We start from the raw sequence: 27,749 nt of genomic DNA, 5'->3' as shown, positions 1-27,749 counted from the left end.
CAATTGCTATGCAATGTGAATTTGGGTGTGAAATATACCGGCTTGTAGAATGAATCAATGACAATGACAGTGTTCCTCAATACATTAATTCATAGTTTAATTTTTCTGTATCAAGTGACAATGATGATGAAACAAGTGACTAGAGTTGTACCGCAGAGAGCAATGCGAATACAACAAATTTAACGGATAAAAGTATTTTTCGTATTCTTTCAAACTTTAAAGATGTTATTTCATTTTTGCCGCATACGCATATGCCACGCTCCAGTACATACCTTGAAGCATAAAATTATGGAGTCATCAGTAAAAAATTGCAACAAAACATGAAAATGAACATACTTATGTTTGGGAATCGGAACCATGATTAAAGAAAAGGTACTTAGGTGTTGTAGCAATCTCGTCTGGCATGTATTTAAATGGTGTTGGTTTCGAAACTTTTAGTTCTTTTTGTAAAACGCCAAACTTATGCTTTGTGGGAAAAACTACGTTTTATAATATTATTAAAAAAAAACTTGTGTAGCCTACCATCAGATTTTATTTTCTACATGCAGTTGACATTTCTAAGTCTTTTACAATCAATTCTGGAAAATGAAATCGCAGTTTAGAACGTGCCACCGCACCATTCAGAAATGCGTGGCACTCTGTGTATGGAAGCCTGCTCTCGCAGGTTGCCCACGTATGGCGTCAGCACAAAATCTGTTTTCCTCTGTTACTCGCTAACGACTGAACGTATCGCGATCAAATAAACACCATTCCTTTTAGAATTTTTAACTCTACAAATGGAAATAATTTGTAAAAAATGTATTTCTAAGTCTAACTGCTCCTTTAAGTCGCAAATTCGTGAGGCAGAAAATCAGTCACCGCCGGAAGAACACAGTAATTCCTTTCCGGCTCCAGAGAGGACATTGCAATAGCTTTTCTTACATTCTCTCCCTATATACATGTACTACACATTATAGCCTTTTAAAATAAGTTTCTTTTAAAAATAAATATTTTCTGGAAGTTGATTATACTGCTAAGTTCATAGGTAAGATTAATTCGTTATTTACGCTAACTTCATACGAGGAGGAAAAGTTACTATTATAGTGTACAGTACATAATTTGTAATACTGAGATTAAAGTAGGGCTTGTTTCTTAAAAGACAAGAGCTTAATATTAAATATTGCTTATCTTTAATTAGTGAATTCACGACGTAGCATGCAGAAATGTCAGTATATGACTTGGTTCGTTCCTTCTTTTCCCGCCAAGTTTTGGATACGATGATTTGTGTGTGTGTGTGTGCGTGTGTGTGTGTGGTGGGTGGGTGTAAATAAGTATTTTCATAATTTGTGATGAAAACATTCTAAAACGGTCGCAGTTTTGCGTTTTTTTTTACTGTGTTAGCAATATTCGTCATGAACAGTAACTTTTGTCTGATAACATCACACTTTTTGGAGTAGAACATTTTATTTCTTTGAACTGTATCAGACACGTGTACTGAAATCATTTCTTGAAACAGAAACACGGACAAAGGAAGTCGTTATATTTTTTACTTTCCATTAGTTATAGTTTTAGTTCCATGATTTCAGCAAAAAAGTGTGACTGTAACTAAATTATGATACGATCATGAGAAACCATCTAGTTTTATCAGTAATCATGTAATGTTTTCGTTATATGTTTGGAGTTAATACAAGCTGTCACACATAAGAGTAACCCGGCCGGGTAAACGGTATTATCACACCATGTTTCTTTTATTTGGGCCATCCCTTATATTTACGTTTGCCGTTAATAAAGGTATTTTGCTAAAATACGGTTTGATATTGAATCTTTGAAAATATTCAGTGACAGTATTTTTCAGTGTTAAAATTGCAAAGATTAGAGCTCTGTAGAAATGGAACTAAGTTCTTCAGAATGCGCTGAGTCGAAGGAGGTCATACCAAAGTTTTAGAAGTTTTTTTTTTTTTTTTTTTTTCCCACTGGTGTGGTTTCATATTAAGATGTTTGGGAGTATTTGTAAGTAGTTCTGCTTGATTCTTCTCAATGATAGTTGAGTAAACATTCGAAATATTTTGGGAATCATATAGTATATTCATTCCACAGTGTTGTAAAGTAAGTAGTTATCATTCAAAAAAGTGGGAGGTCTGTACGGGTTCTTACTTCAGTTTAATTTATTCTTAATAGTTTTCAAATGTTTGCAATAAAGCGTATGGTACGTTATAAATGCATATGTGAAATGAAAGAAAACAATGCATTCTCTGTATAATGATTGTCCACGGTGTACATAAATGACTATACCAATTCTAAAGGTGTTTTAATTACAATTATACTAACAGTAACAAAACTCATGTTAAGTGAAAGAGTAACATCTCTAGTTACCTGATAAGTGTTCAATGTGAACCCCGTTTGTCACATGACACACGTCAAACCAGTAGGTTAGTTCTTTCCAAACTTCAATATGTCTGGAGTGGTGGCAGCAGCAGCTCCTCGAATCATGTGTCTCAGCTCAGGTAAGTTAGGAGGCAGTGGAAGCAAGTAGTCTCGGTCTTAAAACTTAAAAGGAAAAAATCTCACGAATTGAAGTTCGGTGATCTTGTAAGCCACCGGAGATAAGCCTGCCATAGGGTTCATGGCGACCAATCCAGCTGTCAGTGACACCATCATTCAAACTATCTCGTACAGTGATGCAAATGTGCAGATGCGTGATCTTGTTGCCAAAGGAAGTTATTTGGTTCATCTTTCCGTTGGAGAAAAAGCCATTCTCTGAGCATATCCAAATAAGTTATTTCAGTTACGGTATTTTCAGCGAAAAAGGACGGCCCCTAAACTTTTCATGGGAAGAGCATAGAACACATTAACTTTTGGGGAATCACGTTCGCATAGTAAGAGTTCATGGGGATTTTCAGATATCCAGATTCTTACTTTGTGCGTGTTGACCGTACCAGTAAGATGAAATGTTGATTCGTCACTGAATACAACACGATCAAGAAAGAATCATTTTCCTACTGCAACATAATTGCGAAATTTGAGTGCACAGCGAAGTCAATAGGATTTAGAACTTATAATATTTGTAAGCGGTAGGGACGCATATGTAAGAATCCTTCTTGAAACCTTCCATACTGTCATTACTGGCATTGTAAGTTCACGACTGGCCTTACTAACATTCTTCTTGGGACTTGGTAAGAAAGACTCCCTAATGCGCTAAACATTTTCCTCAGATTCAATTGGGAGTCCCAGTTACACAGACAGCCTGTCATTTCAACCTAGTTATGCCATCAACAATTGTTTTCGCATTTGGGGGATCACGGTTAAACTTCCTACGAAACGCACGTTGAACTGTAACAACTGATTTACAACTAGCAAACTGAAAAACGTACACAAAATGTCATCTGCTGAGGAGTCTCCATCTCTGCTACTATCGCTGCCAAGCGCAAACAAAGAAAAGTTATTTGCACGCATGCATACAACTAAAACTGCCTTTCTTGCTCTTTAATTTTAGCCTACGAACAACTTTTTATACCTCAGCTAAGTGATGAGTAAAGAAATCAAATTGCTATATTCATTAATGTATAATCGGTATTGTACAGGACCCCATCACGCGTTGTCCAAACTGTCTCATCCCATCAATTTAGTCATTAAAGCTGAATAATTGTATGTGAACGTTGAATAGGAATTGCAATCAATGAAGCACTACCTATTTAGGGTATTTTTATATGAAATCATATTCATAAATAAGAAAGAATATATTAGTACGTAACTTTTGAAAAGTGAATTTAAGTTAACGTTTTTCTGTCATGGCTTTTCATTTTTCATTAATCACTTACTAGTCTTTTGTGTTCTGATTTCAGCGTTTTACACAGTACTTAGCTTCCAGCAATAGCACCTTTCAATTGAGTAATTTTCTAGATAAAAGTGGAGTTCAAGGTAAGCTTATTTTATATTAATACTTTGTAGAAAACAAAAACGGACGAGTGTGACGTTTTGTTTATCCATGGTTAAAAATTCATTTGAAATTCAAGTAAATTAAATTTGTTAATCTCATTTTGGTAAAGTTAACCTTATTTATACTCTTATTGAATATTAATGCTTGCGCGTGGATTCTATTTTTGTTTGGCTGTTAGAAGGCACTTGAGAACCTTGAAAAAAAAAAAAAAAAAAAAAAGCAACAAAATTCGGTTTAGAAAAATAAAAATAATAGTGATAGCTTATGTGCTGACCACGCATTATCTAGTTGGTATTTTACCAGTCATAACCAGGTAGTTTATTCGAATATTCGTGTTTAAAGACTTAGTAGGGACTTCCAACGAATATACATAAGTAGGAACAAAATTATCTGTAATCCATATATATATATATATATATATATATATATATATATATATATATATATATATATATATATATTGTTTGTTGGTTTTGAGATTGGAATATCCATTTGACATGTCACTTTTGAAGGCATAAGATTGAAAACCACAATACCTGGTTAGTCAGAGTAGTCTCCGGCTGCAGTCACACACCTTCTGTCATTGGTTAATCAAGGATTGCGTTCTATAACTAAAGAAGTCAGTTGCTGATGACTGCATGTTGCAACGCCCGGTCATTCGGAAAGTTCCTGTCAAGTGGTGAAGATGCTGGAAGAGGTGGTAATCGGTGGGTGAGAAGTCACGAGAATGTTGTGGGTGAGGAAGGGTTTCGTACTGCAGCGTATAGAAAGTTTACACCCTCCTTCGAATGACATATGAGCTTGCATTATCCTTCCACATGAGAAAAATGTCTTTTGGCCATTTCGGGCTGTTTGGAGTTCATTCCATGTAGTTCAGCAGTACATAACCATTTTCTGTAATGGTTCCACCATCATGATAAAGACGTGGTGGATCACCCGCAGCATAGAGCACCCTGCTAGCAACAAAACCTTCCGTGAATGGGGTGGTGACTTAAGCAGTCCTGGTCGTTAATCACGATCCAACCACTAACTCGACCGTTTACTATTATCGTAACATGTCTTTTTTTTTTTTTTTTTTTCGTCGGAAGTGACATTTCGATGCTTTTTTTTTTTTTTAACTTAAGAACTGTACGTCTCGAGACTGCGATCTTTGTTGGCGGATGTCATTTCATGTGGCGTTCGTGAATCATGAGTCCAACATTTCACATTTCTGATTGCGCGGAGGTGCCAAATGATAGTGGCGTAGTATATGCTTAACGGGTCTGCAGTTGTAAAAACATTTTTCCACGGTGTTGCTTAGGATCTCATCAGAACGTGCTGTTGATCGCCAGATCGCGGGACTAATTTTCATTTTTCAATGTTGTTACCGGTACGTAATTTCACAAACCAATTGCATATGGTGCGCTCTTCTTTACTTCTAGGTCAAATGTACTGTTAATGTGTTTCGTTCCCGGATGTGCAGAATGCCTCAATTTAAATGTATACGTGAAAATCACTCGCGATTTTGTGTTCTCCATGGTGCATTTTCACCCGACTCTGTTCAGCGACACGCTCTCTTCGGACGCACTTGTGGCCAAATGGTTAGCTTACGCGTCTGTAGCACTGGAGACCTGGATTCGATTCTTAGTGGGAACTCGTGTGTTTCGGACCTATACGTTAGTCTGTAGGGCCACACCTCTGCCGAAATGGACGCTAAACTCATTACTATCAACTAACCCTCCTGACTGTTTCCTGAACATGTAGGAAATCATGACGTCGTATGCGTTATCTCAGTCCATCTATGGCTACGTTACAGAGGGTGTTTTCATTTTAAATCGAACATTTCAGTAGCACTGGCTTATTCTATTAGAACATAGCAATTGGGAATGTAACACATCTGAAGAAAAAGAAAATGTCAGATGATGTGAATAGAATTAAACTAAGTTTTGAATGACTGTAAAACCGGTTGATGCAAGAATCACAGTGAACATCTGTTCTTTCTTGGTATAAATAATACAGCTTTCTGAACTCTCCAAATTAGTTTAATTTTATCCAAGTTCCTCTTTTTCTAAATCGTCGATAGTGGTCACATAAGCTGAAAACTCTTAGTTGCAACGGTATTTGATATGTGATGTGGATTATACGTTGCTTATTTTGTAGTTGACTTTTAGCACAAGTTAACACAACGTAGGATCGAAATCAAAAATATTTCCTTCTGGAATAGAACTCTGATAGTATTGCTTACTATTATAGTGGCACTTCTTCCATAAAGATTTGTGACAATGTGGATAATATGGTGTATGAATGATCTGATTTGCATATAGCTCAAAATACTGTATATATGTAGAAAGATACTTTAAAAGTATAATTTAATATCGAAACTAGTACTGAAATACGTAACATAGACAAAATATGTAGAAATTGCTATGTGACAACTCTGTTTTAGTATCTGAAAATGAGATTTAGCATGTGGTACTTCTTTCAATCTTAAGTTTGCAAAAATGTTCCGATTAGGGACATGAAAGTTTGAGTTTGCAATAGTACTTCTGTAAAATACATAAAATAGGGTTTTCTTCTCTAATATGCCTGCACATTATATAAAATTACAACAAAGAAATTGTAGCATAGGGTATAAAAAGCGTAAAATTGTACTTAGTTGTTTAGAACAATATATGTTAAAGGGACTAAATTTGTAACTTTAGTGTGTATTTATTCTAAACAATAAGGGATCTTTTTATTTTGATTGATTTATTTCTGTGGAACGTCTATAAGTGTCTCGTTCTTAACTTTCTTCTCATTCTATCTTCCTCATAGAAGCAAAGTTCATACGTAAATAGATCTTTGTTCTCGTGTAGTGTGGTTTTAGTAGTCAGTATGTAGTTCTAATGCAAATTATTCATTTATAGTATAATTAACTTTTCCATTTTATCACTAACGTTGTAGAATAAAAAGATCTGTACTGTTAAGTTTCTAATGTAGTACAGTAATCATAATTTTCCTGGTACGAGGGCTCTTTCTGTTGGTGGAAGTAAAATTCGTAAAATTTAGTTTGGGCGAAGGTTTTTTGGTACATATTGTGGCAATATATATTAAGAATTGAGTGTCTGTTTCTATTAATGTAATATATTCTGATTGTGTATATAATGTTTAATGAGAATTGGATTTTGAAACTTGTTTTTCCTCATTTTTCAATACTGTAGGTGCCCGCGTGGGTAAGTACACACTAGGAACAAGATTGTCTAGAGCATGGGTAAATATAAAAAGAAGCACTGAATTTCAATGCTAACTTGCTTTCACCCCAACGGTAGTGCATGTACAAATTCCTAGTTCGAATTCTTTCACTTATTTGGGATTAGTGTGTCAGTCCCTAATTGCGCTCCTGTTAAGCTGTATTGCTGAGGTACAATAATTAGGTAAAGCTTGCTATTCTATGTTGTGAATTTTTAATTGATTTGATAATGTAGACTAAGCTAGAACATATCGTCACATGAAAACCAAAGGAACGTAACTCCAAAAATGCGATTTTAGTTTTCTTCACGTTTGTACATAATTTTGAAAGCCTCACTTGGTGTAAATGGAACGTAACGCCATCTGTTCTGCTTGTCGATCATCTGTTGTAATGTAGCTCAATTACCATCTTATTAAAAACACATCTTTCTAAGAAAATATGTTTGTCCTCTCGCCTGTAAACCTACGAAAATGGAGTTACGTTCCTCTGGTTCTCATGCGACAATATGTAGATACTTCATTTGTTAAAATCCATGCCAGGCTGAAAACATTCAAATTGGTATTTCAAGTAATTTATTACGTAACATTGATCGTCGTAATTTTCTTCTTTTGTACAAATGTAAGTTTCGCAATTCAGTATCCTTAGGTAGTGAGTTAGCAAGGGATTGGGGTTGTAAAATTTTTGGCGAGATTTATTTTTGCTCATTCCGATTTGGAAATAATGGAATTACATCTCTCAATTCATGGACCTTAGTGAACTTAACTTTCGATTTTTCTCTTACCAGTCTCATTGTGAAGTGTTACCAGTATAAAATCACTAGATTATCAGCAAATTTGAGCAAAATATTCTAATAATGTGTAAACATGCACTGTTATTGACTGCGTCTACTATTTACTATTACTATTATCTGTACTGTTTCGGTATTCGGTGGCATCGTCTTCAGCATATCTGGGCAACCCACACGAAACTGAAACTTACACGAATCTTGCTGCTTAGTATTTCATCTTGCACTACTTAATGTACATGGTAATCAATGGTGTCCAAAAACTTGATAATATGATCAGATTTTATTGCTGTGTAAAATTTACGCAGAAGATTTTTATGAAGACTATACTTGATTTTGTGCTAATTTGTAGAAGAAAGAGTTGCTTAGGGAACACCGAAACAATGCTCTCAATAGTTCATTAAATATTGGACATAGTAAATAAAGGGGTGCGTTTACAAGTTATTACAAACATACGTCAATTCATATCCGTAAACGATTTGATCATAATAGTTAAGTAAACAAATCGAGAAGCGTGTAAGTCCAAATTGACTTTCATTGGGATGAAGAACTTACAAGGAAACGAGTGAAATCCGTATAATTCAGTCTCGCACTAGTTTCGGGACACTTCGAGCCATATCCACGGGTGCCAACAGGAGTGTAAGAAAAGATAAAGGATAAACGAACATTATGGAATTTTAAGAACAAAATTAAAACAGGACATTTTTTTTTTTTTTTTTTAAATATATATTAAACTGGGAGGAATGCAAAGAAATATTTCATCGGTTACGATAGGTATTTATGGACAAATGGTACTATATATATAATGTCGCATTCATGTAACTATTTGTATAGGAACCGTGAAGAGATATGTAGCGACTAAGAATAAGGAGCATGGTAGGACATTTAAAATGTATTTCCAGCCGCATGGTTGTCTATTTTAAAAATGATTATTTACGGAATAATTGAAGATGAAAATTCTGGTATTAATCAAACAATATTTAAATAAATGAAAAGTAAGAAGAAGTTTTCGTAAGAACAAAAAATGCGCATTAAAGTTAGAACAATTGGCATTAGAGCATAAATACGTAGAAGGCATGCAGAGTTTTCGGCAACTCAAAATATTTGAATTATGGCAATTACCAGGTAGATAGACTGATCCAGTGTTGCCTTTTGATGATCTTTGATTTAGTTCTAGCGATTTTTAAACTTCAGGACCTAGGTAATTGTGCATTTACCCTTTTACTTTACTTTGCTTACATTCTCGTGTTGGCATACATAGATGGAGCTTGAAGTGCACCGAAACTAATATAAGTGAGGTTGATGTTTTGAGTAGTAAGCGCGGTTCTTCTTTTAATTAATTGAGATTTGCGTTAGGTACGTAACTTAAATCCTGTTCATTGTCTAACGTTAGAGAAAAAAGGAGAAAGGAAACACCTGTATGAGAAAGCATAACATCATGAAGTTTCAAATAGTGTTAAAAGCATAGTCTGAAATATTACTCGACATCTGTACAGTCCGCAGAAAAAAAAAAAAAAAGCATGTAAGTTTATTGTGAAACTACACCTAATAGCGCAGGGAATCAACATAACGTCTAAGTGGCACGAATCACGCTAGGAGAAACCTCGGCATCCTCCCCTGCACACCTATTTTGGAGCAAAAGACTTCGACGTTTCACAAACTTACATGCTCATGTTGCAGGTTTTTTGCTGCGGACCGTACAACATTTGTTTAATAGTTTGTCCCTGTCAACACCGAGTATTCATTTAGTCATTTCTTTCGGGTTTCATTAAACTTCTCTTTAGCAGTAGTAGACAGATCTTATCGGTGAATGTTTCACTACTTTTATAATTTTTATACGAGGTATCTCACAAAAATTACTATGTCCTTGTTCCGTGTCCTATGTAGTTTTTATTTTTCGAATGAAGACTTTCTGCCATTAATAAGGATAATTTCCGTCTATTTCTGCCCCGTTATTGAAGAGAACTGAGATAGAGGGTAGGAAGGATATGTTTTAGACAGTGGAAAACAGTAAGGGCACTTGTGGACACATCGGATCTTCTTCGCAATAGTTTTACAGTTTTGAAAATAGTCGGAAGCTGCTGAAGCCAGTATCTGGTGAGTACGGTGGTAAAGTAAACACCCCGATGTCCTTAACACTGCACAAAATTGACCATAATTCCGTTGCCTTGTCCTAGTGGAGAACAAAGCGACTGTGATAAGTCTGTTACTGCATTACAGAAAGCAATTGCTTATTCAGAAATTTTTTAGTAGGGACGGCCCATTTGGCCATTGTTCTTTTGGTACAAGATAATTCAGAATTAATCCCATTTAACCGTACAAGATGGTGCGAAGAATTTTGTCGTTCGAACAGACCTAGGGAAACTTCTTGAATGGAGGCAGAGATAAATGTTTCTGCTGTCTGATCTGCCTTTTTGTTTCTAGATTAAAGAGAATAACTATTTAATTCATAGTGATAAGTGAACGATTGTCCATTGTCTCTACTTAGAAAACATTAAATTAAATCTTTAATGAACTTTTACTAAACATGGAAATTTCAGAGCTCATCAAGTGCTCGTTTACAATCTAGTGAGGTAACAAAACAAGCAGTAACTCGTGTTCGTTTGAGGAACATTTCTACAAACGTGTTACTATTATAAGTTCTATGATAAGTTCAAGGTCAGTTTCTTTACTTGAGACTTTCTTCAAGTGAGGACCACTTTTATTAAGTCAGAATGCTCAGTGGACGTCAATATTCTTGTCCACTTCGAAATCAGATTTACTTTTTTTTTTTTTTTAAAGCATATGTTTATAGCAGTACATTTACGTTTTTATAGTAAGTAGTAAACTAAAATTCCTTTAATAAAAGAATATACATATTTTTTTTCCAATAATTGAAGACTACAAAGAATATTTTATAGAGTAGATACGGTAATAAATTTCATAAAATATCCGTTCTGGGGGAGAGAAAGGGAAAGAAGCAATATATAATTTAATTTCCAAACTATGACTTGTATGTGTGATATGAAATTCACTTTAATTTTATTTATTCAGTCTTTTTCAAACTAATGTTCAATCTATGAGAACTACGAGGGCAGATGTCAAGGAATATAGACTGCAAACTACAGTTTGAGAAACGTTGTTTGATGCACTGGTAGAAAATATTAGTACACTTCTTGCACTGAGCTCAGTCATTTCCTTGTTATCAAGGCTGTTTTCCATATACACAGGAAGTTGGTTAAGTCAATTCAGATTTAGGCCTGTGTCGTTGCTGTTTTTTATTTTTCTAATCACCTATTCGGAAGCAAAATAAAATGAACAATGATAAAGCGTGAGACCGTATGAATCCCGAACTTCTTACTATTTGCACATCTCTGCTAGTCCCTACTTTACTAACCTTACGATTTTGAGGGAAATTTCAAATTCCTCGAAAATGGTGTAAAGTCTTTCATCTTTAAATGAACCATATGCTTTCCCAGAGTCTATGAATCGGTAAACTGTATACTGCCATTTCTTTAGCATTTGTCTTATATAAATTATCTGGACTAGTGTTCACGTATTGGACCTGAAGCCGTATTGGTATTATCGAGTTACGTGGACATAAAGGAATAACCGTGGTACAATCCGCAGCAAAAAACCTGCAACATGAGCATGTAAGTTTATTGTGAAACTACTACTAACAGCGCAAGGAATCAACATAGCGTCTAAGTTGCACGAATCTCGCCAGAAGAAACCTCGGCTTCCTCCCCTGCACACTTATTTTATAGCAAAAGACTTCGTCGTTTCACAAAAACTTACATGCTCATGTTGCAGGTTTTTTTGCTGCGGACTGTACAAGATGATCTGTAAAGATCTTGTAGCAACTTCTGAGTAATGAAAATCCTGCAGCAACTGCTGTAGTCCATTTAGTTTCCTCCTATACAAATATTGACATTATAATAATTGTTTTCCATTGCTCAGAAATTTCTCTTTTTACCATATTAGTCTGATCAGTCTTTGTGCAGGTAAGTTAGATAACTTAAATTTGAAAAACAGGACACAAATTGTTAAATGATCTTCAGGCTTCACATTTCTAATCCACATAATTTTGGCGAATGTGTACAGTAAAGAAAATCAGTATAAATTCAAACATGTGTTTAACGGAGAATTTAAAAAAAAAAAAAAAAAGTGCATTCGTATCAAAATATTTGCAATACTGAAAGACAGGAAGAATGGAAAATAAAAACGTGTAGTAGATAATGAAAAACAAAGCAACATTAATAATTTTAAATCATAGCGTTTTCTTAATAAGTACTTTAAAAATAAGTAGTCTTTCAGATATTATTGTTTATCACAGTAAAATGACCACACGTTAATTACAATGATGGAATAGGTGATCAAAATACTTTGCGAGAATCATCCTAAAGATGTTAAAGACTATTTCGTAATAATTCACCGAATACTGGACGCTATAGGTTGTTGAATTTTTATTTTTTTCTTCCTGCAATTTTGTAATTAATACTACAATTTGCGTTTTTTTCTAACATTTTTTTGTAAATTATTCTTTGTTATTCTTATGTTTTGTAGGAAGTCTGTAGATACTCCTTGTTCTAACAGCATGAGGAAAATTATTTGTAGTGTGTAACTCAGAATGTGTGATTTGTTCTTTTTCCCATGCGCCTTCATTTGCATGCTTAAAATTAGCTAGCTATATTTGTCAAATCATGTAGCCTTTTCCAGTTACTTACAATTAGTTCAATACTAATAACTATTTTATACTAAATACATCTAAGTATGTTACTTTTATTATCTCGTTATAATTAACCTTACAGATTATACATTGTTGCTGTAGATAGCTTCAGATAGTGGCTGTATATAAACTACCACATTTTTTGTGTAATTATTGGTGTGTGTAAAATGTTAAAATTATTAACAGTAAATTTTTTTGACTATTGTATCTTAATTAGATTTAACCGTCTAGCTTCTGAGGTGGTGATCATATGATTCATTCTTCTTTTTTTACTTGGAGAAAGTTAATATAGAAAAACACATTTGATATAGATCTGTGGTTGTATAAATATGTGGATAATTTTACTACTTTGTACTCTTGTGTGTTAAATTTCGTGTTCCACAGAGCATAAAATTAAGGGTGTGTTAGAACCTTTAGGGTAGGTGGAAGAACTGCAAATTGGAACTAATCAGTTGTAGAACAGAGGAATTTTCAAGTAAAAGTCAAAAATCTGAGCAAAGCAAAAAAACTTCTGCAAATAATATTGCCTTAATCAGTCAGATGAAAGCTACAATATATGTATTGCCGAAACCGTTTTTTTTTTTTTTTTTTCTTGGTCAGACTAGATGTTTTACTTGTAGATTAGGACCAAAGGTGAAATGAGCGGTATGCATATACGAAAGCAGATTATTAGATTATAAAGGGAAAAAATAGATATAAATAATAAATCTTCCGAGTGATCGAATAAGAATGATAAAACAAACTGAAGGGGGCGGAGGGATTGTAACATAAGATTGAGTTAATGTACTTACCGTCTGTGGTTTGCAGTCGAAGTTGTGGATTGTAACTCTCAAGGCCGTTAATCCTAACAGATTTTTTTTAGAGTATTTTTTTATTAGTTCACCAGGCGAATACCAGAATAGTACCTTCATATGTAGATCCTTGCTGACTTTTCCGCTTTCTTTCCCTGTGTTCTCTAGTTGTTGTCTCCAAGTTTTTGGTTCACATGCTATCATTATCATCATAAGCTTTCTGCCATTATTGGCAGCTCATTCGCTGCAACTGAGAAGCTTCCATGCTCCACAGTCTTCCACTAACCTCTTCGTCTTCACGTTACGATTTCTCTGTTTTGATATCATCCACTAATTGTACTGTCCTTCGCCCTCCCTCTCTTTCCTGCCACCATACCCTCGAGCACGCCCCTCAAGATTCAATTTCTTCTTGCCCAATGTCCCAACCAGTTTATTTTCCTCTTAATATCTAGAAGACTAAAATTGTCCCCCCCCCCACCACCACCATTTATAACATTGTCATTAGTTTTTCTCAATCTAGCTGATTCTTTCCACTCTCCACACCCACATTTCGAAAGCTTCCAGTAATTTTTCATTATTTTTGTATAATGTCCATGTTTCTGACCCACACGCACAATACTCCACACGAAGCATTTTATAAGTCTTTCTCAACTATTTCTTGAAGGTTCCACAAATTAGTATTTTCTTCCTCCTAAAGTCTTCTTTCGCCATTCCTGTCCGTGCTTTCATTTCACATTCACACTTCATACCATCACTAATAATACTATACAGATATCGAAAACTAGTCAATTGTTCTATTTTCTCCCCTCCTACTTCTATATTTGACACTGACCGCTTCGTTTCAGTCACCATGGCTAGTGTCTTTCTCACATTTTTCATTCCGTATTCACAGTCTTTCCTCACGTTTTCTAACATCTTATTAATTTTCTCTTCAGATTCTACTATCACACGTTATAGATTATTAAAAATTTTAATGGTTTACATTTAACTTTTTAATGCTCAAATCTAAATATGGTTACAGCCCGTGTTGTATTTTGAAGTAATTAAATTGAAACTCTGCATTTTTTTAAGTTGCAATTAAATAGTCATAATAGTTGTGTCTGTCAGGCAGGCCGGCAGTACTGCTAACACCTATCAGAACGACTGTGAACTGTTAGGGGCGTGACTGATTGCCAGGTATATTTTTCTATCAGAAATAGGATTATCAGTGGTTTAGTCTAGGTTGATATTGCAAATAGTATCTGAAAAGGTTAAATAAGCAAATAAAAATCAGTATAACATAAATTGATTCATATATGTATAAATTGAAAATATGAATACAAAAGAAGTTCGTCACATCGGACTCTGTGAAGCACTGGAAACCTTGTGGCAAAAGTAATCAGATTCATTAGTCGTACTTTTTTCTTATTTTTCTCTCCACACAATTCTGCATTGCACAAAATGGCGAATTTGGCATTTTGGAGTTAAAATTTAGTTTTGGTTATTCATCCTATGTATAATACACAACGAATAACATACTTTAGGGTTCGTAAAGTAAAATTATTATTATTATTATTATTATTATTATTATTATTATTATTTATGTTTATCAACATCAACACACATTAGAAAAAAAATAGTTCTTCAGCGATCCGAAATTTCTCCTGAAAGGACATAACCGAAAGACGTCTTTCTACTAATGTATTTTGTAGCCGAAAAACATCTGATTGTGCTGTTACCGACATAAGTGTATTTTATATAAAATATGTATTTTCCTTTGTTGCAAACATTACGAGATGGCTGTAAAAAGCAGTACCTTTTATAATTGTTTAAAACTCTTCCGTATTGTGAGCCTACTTTATTCATCAGTATTTTGTGGAATTATGATAGTTACTATCATTCTTTTCTCTCAAAATTGAATAACATTGTAACTTAAATGGGTATCTTCTTTATACACTAATATGATTTGAGCGATGCAGTTATGATTTACTTTTTTAAGAAATTTATTACAAAATAATTGATACATGGAATATAATGCGTCATAGACCATTGCACCCCGAACTATCCAGTATTCTTGTGCTGTTTTCTTCTCGATTCACAAAATGTCCAGATTACTTTTCTTTTAGGTGATAGAACGTAGAATTGATTTAAAGAAATATTATACTATTTTCAGGTTACGACATGTCTCCATTTATACGAAGGTATGCCAAATATTTGAACGAAAAAGCTTTGTCATACAGAACAGTTGCATTCGACTTCTGCAAAGTAAAGAGGGGGTAAGTTTTAATATTATTCACTAACGTTATTGTTAGAAAATGAAAGAAACATAGCGTATAGTGATACTGTAGATTTAAGAATTGTGCATATTCTTCCCTTCTGTAACTTAGAATAATTTTTCAAGCTAATTTTCAAAGAACACTTACTTTATTGATTGTGTATATAGAAGAGGTTTTCTCAACAGTTTCGGTCATTTAATTGTGTGGCTTTTGTCACCTGGTTAAGTGTAAATCCACATAAAGATAGATTTGATGGAAAAAAATATATATTATATAAAATAAGCAAGTTGTATGCGAAAGTAGTTACATATAACAAAGTTAAATATCAACTATTTTGAATTTCATTGTATTATAATTGTTACATGCTGTCTTTTTTTTTTAATTACTCGTATAAAATTTAATTTTTACCTAGATGTTCAATGTCATATTCATAACTTGCATCAAGATAAGAGTACCTAAGTAAGATTCACCTTTTTATTTGTTGGTTCATTAAGTTGAGGTTTAGCCTCCCCTTCATCGGCTAGGCTTATGAGATGTGGACTTACAGGATCGGAACCACATGAGCTCCCACCGGGAATCAAACTTGGGTCTCCCGCGCCAAAAGTGTGTACGCTAACCATATAGCTATGAGGGAGCTTCACATTTTGTTCGTGCCTACATCTACAGAAGAATCATCATGTCGAAGTTAATTTCTTCAATATAGGTCCGAGGAGAAAATTCTACGTAAATAACAAATTCAAGAGATTTAGAACCGTTGCACCTGAAGGTCATAATGTTTTCATAAGTCGATCATCGTGTGAGTGAGCTGAGTTAATCTTGAGGGGAAGCGCTATAGAATTAATTGACCAAAAACGTTTTGGAAACTTTTAGACGCAAACAATAAAATGTCACACTTACCTGGTGTGAAAATTAGCTTTAAAAATGTCTTTAAATATATTTTTTAAAAAGCATTTGTTTTTATATAATCAAAAAGGGGACAGAATTAAGTCGGTAATACGAGTAGTTAAGGAAAGAAACTGAAATCAATAGAACTAGTTGGATCGATTATTTATTTATTTTCAATAGTAGCTGTATAAATGCTAGTGTACGACGAACATTACCATTCATTTTAGTGTATAAATCCCTGAGATCACATAAAATTTCTGTTTTTTAAAATTTATATATATATATATATATATATATATATATATATATATATATATATATATATATATAATATAATATAATATAATATGCGTAAGAGGACTATATTGAAGATAAATCTCGCAGAAATAACAATAGAAAGTAGAAAGTATCCATTGAACCTCCGGGTTCGATGGCGATAGTTAATTAGTTCTTCATTTGGGTTACTTGTATCTTTCCGTCGTGCTTCATGTTATTGGAAAGGTTTTTTGAAATTAAAACTGAGAAATGCTTTTTAGGGATCTCTAACGCTGAAATGTACAGTAATTCATCGATGAACAAGTACAGTAGTTAGCTAAAGATACACTTATCCTTTACTTTTTGGAGGAAAAAAGTATTTCATTGACCCCCCTCCCCCCCAAATGCAGGTTACCGTAAACTTGACATAAATTAGTCTGTTGCCTTCGAAATATTATTATTATTATTATTATTACCACGTTTTTGTGACTGTGTGCGCATGAAAAAACAGTCTTTCATTGAAAGATACGTATATTTCATTCGATTTTGTATGTACATCTTTAATATAATGATATTTTTGGAATATTATTAGTTGCTTTTAGAATTCTGTTCTCAGTTTAAAATATTTAAATGCCAATTATTGAATACTATCATTATATTGAATTCTGTTGTATTCATTAATAACTAAGTTTGAACGTTATTTCATTCCAAAAGAAGTTTATGAAATCATATTGAACCTGGATGGTAATTAACTTTATGATATGTTTCTTGTAAATTCCAGGAAGGAAGACGGCACTTTGAGGACAATGAGCGCTGACAAATTATTGAAAACTCTTCCAGTATTACAAAGCCAGTTAGATGCTTTGTTGGAATTTGACTGTACAGCAAATGACCTAATAAACGGTGTTATTAATATGGCATTTATGTTGCTGTTTAGGGATCTAATAAGACTGTTCGCATGCTACAATGATGGAATAATTAATTTGTTAGGTAAGTGACCAAGGAACATTTATTCACATTGAACTGCTTTGGTAAGAAGCAGCATGCAGAGAAAAATTTGCTTAAAGTAGTTACAAAATGTCGATCAATATAATAAAAGAAAATATACATAAAATTATGCAACCAAATATTTCTTTACCATGTGACGAAATTTGAAGTCTTAAAAAGGTCAAATGTGACATATATATAATATCCGTTGTCATAGTACTTCCAAAGCTTACACTAGTTAGTACTACTAATTGCCTTCACGTCATTGTTATTGTTAAATCAGTAACACAAATGTATATTTAAATTTATAACTGTTTATGCATTCTAAAGTCTTGTTTAAGAAAACTGAAGTAAGCGTATCTTTGTTCATACTTATGAAGATAAGTATTTTGATGTTGGCAGCAAGCTCAACCGTCAGATATTTATTCCAATATTTTAGATTTCATAGTACAAGAAAGTTAGTTGTATTTAAATTCTATAATGAATACTCAATGTAGTAAATAAGACATTTTGAATTTATATATATATTCAAATAAGATTTTCCCACAATGGTTCAATAAGTTTACTTGCTTTTCATTGATCCAAAGTTCATTGTAAGGTATTTGTGAATCTCATAACTACTTATTGCTATTTAAGGTTTTAGATAAGCGAAGTGACTGACAAGGTAGGCAGCCTTATTCTATCCAGTAATTAAAAAATAAAATCCAAACAATAATTTGAATACTTCTTGTTTCCCATACCATACTTATATATTTTGCACTCTAGAACTGCTCTCTCAAGTAAGATTAATATAATTCCGTAAATTGATTAGATTCCCAGCTTTTGATGCTGTGGTGTGTCGATTTGTTCTTGTTATTGGTTATAATGTGTTCCGATTATCGAAAGAAATTTGGTTCTAAATTAGTTATTGTGCAATATTTTTTTTAGCCAGAGGAACGATCAGTTTCGACTGAAATAGCATTCTTTATGCATGATCATACTTGCATTATATTATATTGCATTATTGTTACTAAATAGTGACTAGCTGATAAGAAAGTGTTACGTTTTGTGGTATCTAATTGAAGACATTGCTGCAATAATGGGTCAGTTCCATTTTTATTGTTTTCTTTTTAGGAAAGGAAAAAAAAAGTTTTAAAAGTTAGCTCCGACTATTGGATATTTTGAGAAGTAAGAGGAATTACTAACTGCTTTTCGCACAGTTGTTTGAGCTGGGTTGTTTTTCATTTTTTTTTTTTTTTTTTCATGCGGAGGAGAGGAAGCAGAACGAGTAAATATCGCAAACCGTCCTCAAAGTTCTAAGGTACCAAAAACTACAAAGATTTTTGCTATTAGACGGAGCTATTGGCACAAGTTTCATAGTTCTCTTGCAGCGTTGAATGGCCAATGCATTAGTCGATCATTCTGGGCCAAATTGCCGGTATGGAATCTTCCAAGTAGCTTTAAAATAATTGGGAAAATACCTTTTTACTGTTCCATAGAAAAAGTGTTGTATCATATTCTAAATATGCTCTATTAAATTCTTTAATATGTACGTTATCCATTTAGGGTTAAGTGCATAATCTTGAAAGACTTAATGCTGCAATCATGGATTTCTTTTTTCTTTACAGAAAAATATTTTGACATGAACAAGAAACAATGTAGGGAAGCCTTGGATTTATATAAAAAGTTCCTGATCCGAATGGACAGAGTTGCAGAATTTTTGAAAGTAGCAGAGGTAAAGTTACTTCTCTTTTGCCTGTAAAATATTTTTTTCTTGGGAATGAGGCCAAATGTCCAAAATCAAGTCGACACTTTTCTAACAGAATGGAATGTATAAGAGGCGATTAACTGAAACCCGTTCAGTGGTCATAATTTATAAAATAAATTTTATTTCAAGCGGAAACTTGTACACTATCTAGAGGCGTCTATGGTTAGCATGCAGGAAAAATATTGTCCAGAAGAAGTCACCATGAGCGTTCATACACTTGTCCCACTGTGTCACTTAACTTCCAAATGCCGTCCAACCCGTACGCTCCAACTTTTGGTCTTCTGTCAACACCCTAGGGATCCACTGCGCGCACACTTTGATACCCCAGATCTTTCACAAGTTTCTGAGCAGTACCATAACTCATATTTAACCCTTCGCTATGGATTGAATACTAATGCGTCTATCCGTAGCTATAGCCGCATTCAGCTTTCCACGCGTGTCTTCTGTGGCAACATGGGCTTGACCAGGACGGGGATAATCAGTGGAATGTTCACGCCCCTTCCGAAACATTCTGGCCCAGTCCACCACTGTTGTTTTGGAGACGCATGCATCACCATACACGTCTTTCATACACCGGAACACTTCAGCTGGTTGACAACCTTCGGCACTCAGAAACTGGATGACGGCACGCTTGTCCTGTTTGGACGGATTGGGGATCTTGAACGCCATCTTTCACTCATTATACCTGCAAAACGGAAACACGTATCAACAACATTCCTACACTCAACACACAGTGACATTAGTCATTACACACTATTAAACAAACAATATCTTCCTACACTATACCAATAAGATATGGAACGAACTGGTTTCAGTTGATCGCCCCTTATAGAATCAGTGGTATATTGCAGCAGTCCCCCGAGCCCCCAACCATGAAACTGCCCCGCCTTGGCCTCGCACCGGGAACTTTTTTTTTTAAGGGTTCAATTGTATCAGATCTTTAGTCAAGTGTTTTTTAAAACGATAGTAATACATGTTAGTGCCCAACATTCTTATCTTTTCTGTGGCCTTAACGGAATTGAAAATGGTGAAATAGTTAAACGTGTACCCTTACCAGGAGCAGACGTCAAAATTTCCTGCACCCATCATTAACTCGGATATTTAGTTTGTTTTTTCCGCGCTGGAATGTTGCAGAGTTTCCAGAGCGTTGTGCAAATGCATGTCTTGGTACATGGGTGATGGTTTCTTTTACATCGTAGGCTTAAGTGATTTTGAATTAGTAAACCCAGCCAGTGCTTGGGGAGATGTAGTATTCATAGTTTTGAGAAAGACTGTAGAATCTTCAGAAACAAACCTTCTTTGGTCAGAAGACATAGTCTCCAGTTGCTGCATAATAACTCTGCATCTTGCAGGCTACTTGACATCTTCTTAGTTGAATTGGTTGGTTCATTTTGAATTTAACACCACTTCTCAACATCGAGACTAAATGGGACGTGGAATAAGTTTAATATCCAGATTTAAACCACATGACCTCTTACTAAAATCGAACCTGGATTTCTTGCGCATTTTTTAACCATATAGCCACATTGAGGCCAATCACTAATGGGAGGATACGATAGTTACTCACTCTTCATATATAATAGACATTACGGACATCGGTTTCTGACAGTAAAAAAAAGGTTCACGATTGAGGCCTCATCGACCGCGTTCTTCAAGACTTGATTCAACCAGATTGTTTTTTAGGAGTGAGACTTTTGAAGAACTCCACATTAAAAATTTAAATGCGAAGAGAGATTACTTTATATATATATATATATATATATATATATATATATATATATATATATATATATATATATATATATATATATATATATATATATATATATGTAATATACTCAAACATTTCATTTGAATCAATCGAATTAATCTAGTATAATATTTATTACAGCAATTCGTTTTGTAGATTCCTCTCTGGAAGATGGGTAATACTGATTATTTAGTAAACTAAACTAAAACCACTACTTAAATCTTGATTGGGAAGGATCACGTTTACTTGAATTTGAAACGATTTTTTATTTTTATTTTTTTAAATACATTATTCAAGCACATACAACTAAACAGACGAAATTTACTGTTGTTGCTTATCGTTATGTTTTAATTCAATTTGATAAGTTCTATAATAGATGTTTATTAATTCTTTATTCCTACTGATTTAGTTTGCCATTGACTAACACTAACGCAGCTATTACTGAATTATTGTTGTGACTTCAAGTGTATAGTTGATCACATAACTAATTATTGTTCCTCTGTTTGTGTAGAATGTTGGGATCGACAAGGGAGATATACCGGATCTTACAAAGGTAAGAGTGATTTGATGTATGAATTTATTACTTAAATCTATTCAGTAGTTTTGATGCTTTATACGTATATGCTTGGTCGTATATGTAGTACAAATTGCAACTCAAATTCAGTTTATTCCACGACACATACAGTAGAATAGTATGATAACGCAACGTAGTGATAATGCGTTATGATGGTTCAGACAATAAATCCAAGATGGGTTTGGGAAAACCTACATTACTTAGGGTTCCTATAGACCTGGAAAACCTCGAAAAGTCGAGAAACTCAGCCTACTCGTAAAAAGTCTAGAAGAAGTCGGGAGATTTCAAGAAAAACTTAACTGGTAAAGTCAGGGAATTTTAAGTACGGATTTTTATCAGAACCTACTGCCCTTTTGCCTTACTTGGCTGTTTGATACAGGATATTTTATAAAATAAATTAGTTTGTTTGCAAAAATTCTCTACCTACAAATACACTATATACATCTATATGCGTGGTAAATGAAGCTCCGGGTCGGAAAAAAAATAGTTTCTTTTCTTACATTACATTATGTAGACTGAAAATTTGTAAATCATGACCTAACAACCTTGGAAGTCAGAGAATTCGCGCTCGCGAAATAAGTGGGAACTCTGTCACTGCTCACTTCAAGAGTTCATTGTTAAAACTTACTGCTGATAATTTTGTAAGCGTCCTGATGTCTTTACCGAGCATGTGGAAGGATACATAGTATTCTGTAGATTAAATATAGGCTACAGGAACATTCAGTTTCTGTTGCCTGTTCGAATTTCTGTATAACTTTAACCTTTTGCACTGAAATCCACTGTAAGAAATAAGCGGGAATTGCAATTTACGTAAAATAATTGTACTTCCAATATTGTATTAAAGGATACCTCAAAATAGACTGAAATGAACAGTTTCGAAAGTCGAGTGTTCAGATATTTACGTAATAATTACCACTGCTGCTGTTGCTTTCGTATGCTTTCAGGCTTGGTAAACAACCTTATAAACGTGTTGACATAGGTGTAAATTTACTCGTTCTTCTTCCTCTTTGAGGCACAGGGGCTCAGTGGTAGTTAGCTCACCTCTCGTGCGAAAGAGACGTGGATTTTCTCGGGATTCCTCTTTTCTTCCCAGATTCTTATTTCACTAATTATTTTTTAACGGTTGAGTTTCATTGATTTCGGTTTTTCTAACATAATCCTGGGACGTGAAACTAGAAATTTAATTTCTTTCTTTCTTCTTCTTCTTCTTCATAATAATAATAATAATATCCGGGGAAACTAGCATGCTGATACAGCAGCCAAGAACGTCACGTTGGATGGAGTTGCATTGGAGCACTTTCTTTCTTGCTCTGATCTCACAGTTAGTAGCTATTTCCTCCACAGATGTGCTCTAATTAGTAATTGAAATATAACAGGCCAGCGAAAATAAGCTCCACTCAGTTAAACCTCTTTTAGGCAATTGGAAGATGTCATCGCGTATTAATCGCAGAGATGAAGTGATCCTGGCACGCTTGCGTTTTCGACAATTACATTTCTCACAGTGATAGTAACCGTCTATATTGCAAAGACTATCGTTCCACTGAGTATTCGGCACATTTTGTAGAATGTCCAGAATACTGAGACACTAGAGAACACTTAAGTCTATATACAGAGCTATATAGACTTTGGAGGATAAAGCAGTCTTTTGTAACCATAGTTGCATCTTTATTCATCCAATTGGAATGGTTAACGTGCTCGGGGAAATTTCTTCTTATATTTTTCCCGTTAAGAGTTTCTTTTACTGCCATGTTTTTAAAGTTATTTTCTAGCTATATATTTTATATTTTATTTCGCATTTTTGTAAGCCCTGCTTTAGTTCGTATTGCATTTTGGTTTATTTTCTTAGTTTGTAGATCTTTATTTGATTTACATATTTAGAAGTTCTTAGTGTGCAGCTTGTGTTGGCTATTGGCCTTACCGTAACAGAAGCAAATGGCCTTGTTGCTGACGTCCTCATTAAACGTTAACCGATGAATCAATCTTCTTTTTCTTCTTCCTACTACTACTATTATTATTATTATTATTATTATTATTATTATTATTATTATTATTATTATTATTATTTACATACTTTCTTCTAATGCCTAATGTTTTCAAATCCTATATTACGTGTACTCATACCAATATAATTATCCCATTTCACATTTGATTCCGTAAAAGTCATATGACAATTTCGATTAAAAAGTTTATATCCAGTCAAAGCTTATTTCTTTTGAAAACAAAAGAAAACTTAGGAATCAAAGAAAGCAATAGTCCAAACGAAGAATAGTTCACGAACTAAATATTAGAAACGTTTCTATGTGTACTTTTACGCACATTCTGTGTCTAAAGAATAGTTTTTAAACCTTATTGCTGAAGTTCGTTTGCAGGTTATTTGCTTGCAGTACTTGTGAAAACGAAATATAGCCGAGAAAAAGGAATGTACGTATTATACGAAAGGTTTTATAACTTTATCCCGTGCTATTCATTTTAAGATACGCCATTTTCAGAAAGTTCATAGCTCCATTAATACAAGGAATTTAGCTATGAAATGTTCATAGTTGATAGAGTAGGTTAAATAAGGATGGATGGTGGTTATAACTTGAAATTGCGTTTTCACGGGACGCAGCTTCACTCGTTCACTGACGGTTTTCTGCCTTTCAGGCTGAAAGATAGATGGTTAATGAAAGTAAAGGATTATATGAAAGAATTGGCGGAATGAGAATGTGGAGGAAACAGGAGAACTCAAGTGTTACGATGTACACTCATGCCCAAAATTATTGTCGCATGTCTATAAGTATGTTGTTGTAGGAATATAATTTGATAACAAATTCGCCCGGTATATCTTATAATGTTAGTATGTGTATAATCGGCAGAGAGACGTGTGTGGCAAATTTCATGTCAAAAGAGCAGTAAACAAGAACAATAAAACGAAAATAAAACCTTCATCTCCATTTAGCAACATTTTGTTTTACTCATTCTAATTTTCTTATGAAATTTACCACAAATATACATTTCCCGATTATACACGTAGTATCAGTATTAAAAATACCCTGCAAAATCATTATGAAATTATATTCTTACAAGAAGACAGTTATAGATATGCGACTACATGAGTGTACATGAACTCTCGTAGTCTATGATCGAACTATGGACCCACTCGCACCAGAAATAGGTGCTCTACCACAGAGCCACCGTCACTCTTGAACGGCAATGGAATGAAATCTGTTGACTACGTGTCACTCAACTAAAACCATAGTCTGACCGATCATAGCCTTCCTTGGACTGCAACGCTAGAGCGTTTAGTACTATAGAAAAATCAAAGAATATTTTTTCTCCCTGTAATTTCCTAGTGATATATTTTGTCATATCAAAAGAAAAATCTAAATCAGTGAAAGTTACATTTATGTGGTGAATTGCTGAGCATCAAATAACATAAGAAATAGAGATATTGTCATATTGCACCTTAGCTTATACTTTAGTTTGAAAACTTTGGTAGTAGGTATTTGGACTCGTTAAGAAATTTTTTGTTTCACACTATCAGAGTAGTTTCATTTATGCACTTGTTTCAATGTGTAGTAAGAGTTAAGTCATTGATCTGTAAACGTTAAGATTCTAACTTGTAATTTGCTTTTCAGGCTCCCAGCAGTCTTCTTGATGCTTTAGAGCAGCATTTAGCCGTGCTTGAAGGCAAGAAAGGATCAGCGGCAAATACACCTACACAGTCTGCAAGGTTAGTATGGTATATAACAGTGCGAAGAAAAAAAAACCTTCGGGTTGTATGCTATTACATAATTTGGTAACTGGATAGTGTAGTTTTAGTTCAAGACTTCCTCATTACTGTTTAAGTATGAAGTACTTAAATATTTATGAATAAAAAGAATTTATAATGGAAGATAACACGTACAGATTTGTAAGTATTATTTTGTTGAATATGAAAATTGTTGAATAAATTGTTCCAAATAGTCTTCCTTTACTGATCTTTAAAAATTTCCTTACTATTATGAAGATAGAGAATCTAACTTCTGATTTTTTTTTTTTTTCTTTAAATGAACGAAAAGACTTTGAACTAGAGTATTTACAAGTACTGTGCAAGTTCGAATAATTCATTATTCTAGTATTCGAATATTGAAAACAAATGTTCAAATAACAGCAAAGAAATTATTCTAATAGTTTTTAACAACACTGTTTATTAAATATAAACGCTTTATTTATGTACTTTGTAAGTGTTTATATATGTTACAGTTACTACAAACAATCTTTCAGATTACAAACCTGAACATACATCGCTTAACAACACTCAGGACGCGTGAAAGTAGTATCAATGGAAACGGAAATTAAAAGTTCTGGTTTTACATTTGGTTCACATCACATAGGAGCTCACCTTGTCACGTGACAAACATCTAGCCTGTAGTTCATATCTTCATGCACGTTGTAACCTTGAATGATCCACTAATGCTGTGGCCTCTAATACGAATACGAAGATCCAGTTGATAGTTGGTAAAGGTAGCTAATACAAGTGTTTGACGAAACACCAAAGAATAATAGTCAATAGGCGAGCTTAGGAAACCATGAAGGCCAACGCAAACGTTCACTGTCTTCTTTACTAGCACTGCCAATTCATTATTTGGTAATCGGCAATTCAGTTTACGTCTGACTGAATGGAAATGGGGTGGTGCTCTATTATGTTGATAAATGAAGCTGGGGATATCATGTTTCAGTTGTGGAAGAAGGCGTGTCCATAACATTTAGAGGTTCGAAGTCCCCGTGATTGTGTCGAAGAAGGACCATACTTCTTTTCATGGCTGATCGCGTACATGCTGCACGGAACTTCTAGATTTTCCAGACCCCTCCTGACATTGTTTGTGCACCATGCCTGACACTAATCATCAATAATTTCGTGAAACCATCGGTTTTCATTTCGATTTGCATCTTCTCGCTTTTGGCTGTGTCGTCCGATTTCATGGCGTACAACAATAACAAACCGTAAGGATAGAACTACAAACGTAAACCGTAGAAACTTCCACCTAGTTGATTGTGGTTTTCTGCTAGTTCTAATTTTCTCCTGGCTGAGGTAATGGATTTCTGTTGACTTCGTACGAAACTACGTCATGCGCTCCACAGTTGCCTCGCTTATTGGAAGAGAGCCGGTTGAATTTCACTTATGCTCTAAATTCAGAATATATCGTACGGATAGTGTCCCCACTGGGTGCATCTTCACCAAACTTCTTTATAAAATTACTATGCACAGTGATAACAGACAAGGAGACCTAAAAATACACCAAAAAACCTTTGTCTTCATTGGCAATCGTTTTCTCTCCTATCGCGCTAGCGCCAAAAAATATAACCACGCGACAACTTCACTAGTTACGGTAAGTTTTTCAGTAAGTTTCCACCTATACCATTTTCACCGTCACGAAATTTGCTCAGGTTTGTAGTCTAGAAGATCATTTGTTATAACACTTTACTAGTACTGTAGACTCGTGATTATCCGACCTGTAATAAAATGAGTATTTTTTGTACGATCTACTCTTAATGTCTTCACGAAAACGCGACTTTTCCAGGGAGAAGCAGTTATATATTAAGGACTTTCTGAAACACTAAAAAGTGTAGTTACTCTCTCTCTATGTATCTTAGGGTTATCTTTTCACATTTATGTACGTATCAATGAATAGTAAAATAAGTTTATTTTGTTTTAAGAATTAGGCCTTGTTCTACGAAAATGTTGTGTTAATTTTAAAATTGTATGTTTGTACAGTTCACCAAACTTCTCTTTTTATGTTTCCTTCAATTAAGTTTAACATTATGAAATTTATCTTAAAATATGTAAAACATTTTTATTTTACTTTTCTGTAAGTTTTAAAATATACAGTATAGTACATAACAAATACTTTTAAAGTACTTGCTAGG

The 27,749-nt window shown here is 34.1% G+C and overlaps 1 protein-coding gene across 4 annotated transcripts in view; it reads left to right on the top strand.

Moving 5' to 3' along the window:
- lap (phosphatidylinositol-binding clathrin assembly protein lap) overlaps positions 1 to 27,749 on the top strand; it is a 209,058-nt gene that overhangs the window by 93,869 nt on the left and 87,440 nt on the right. For 3 of the 4 annotated variants that reach the window (XM_081729828.1, XM_081729812.1, XM_081729834.1), the window contains exons 3-9: positions 3,822 to 3,897; positions 7,096 to 7,107; positions 15,560 to 15,662; positions 17,584 to 17,792; positions 19,397 to 19,503; positions 21,798 to 21,839; positions 25,478 to 25,572. In XM_081729828.1, coding sequence (XP_081585954.1) covers positions 3,822 to 3,897; positions 7,096 to 7,107; positions 15,560 to 15,662; positions 17,584 to 17,792; positions 19,397 to 19,503; positions 21,798 to 21,839; positions 25,478 to 25,572 — 644 coding nt within the window. The remainder of the gene's footprint in view (positions 1 to 3,821; positions 3,898 to 7,095; positions 7,108 to 15,559; positions 15,663 to 17,583; positions 17,793 to 19,396; positions 19,504 to 21,797; positions 21,840 to 25,477; positions 25,573 to 27,749) is intronic. The other variant, XM_081729821.1, reaches the window with a different exon arrangement.

Source organism: Thermobia domestica, chromosome 1 (assembly GCF_964235325.1).
Source record: "Thermobia domestica chromosome 1, izTheDome1.hap1.1, whole genome shotgun sequence".
NCBI classification, from domain to species: Eukaryota; Metazoa; Arthropoda; class Insecta; order Zygentoma; family Lepismatidae; genus Thermobia; species Thermobia domestica.
This window is presented reverse-complemented; position numbering and strand designations above follow the sequence as displayed.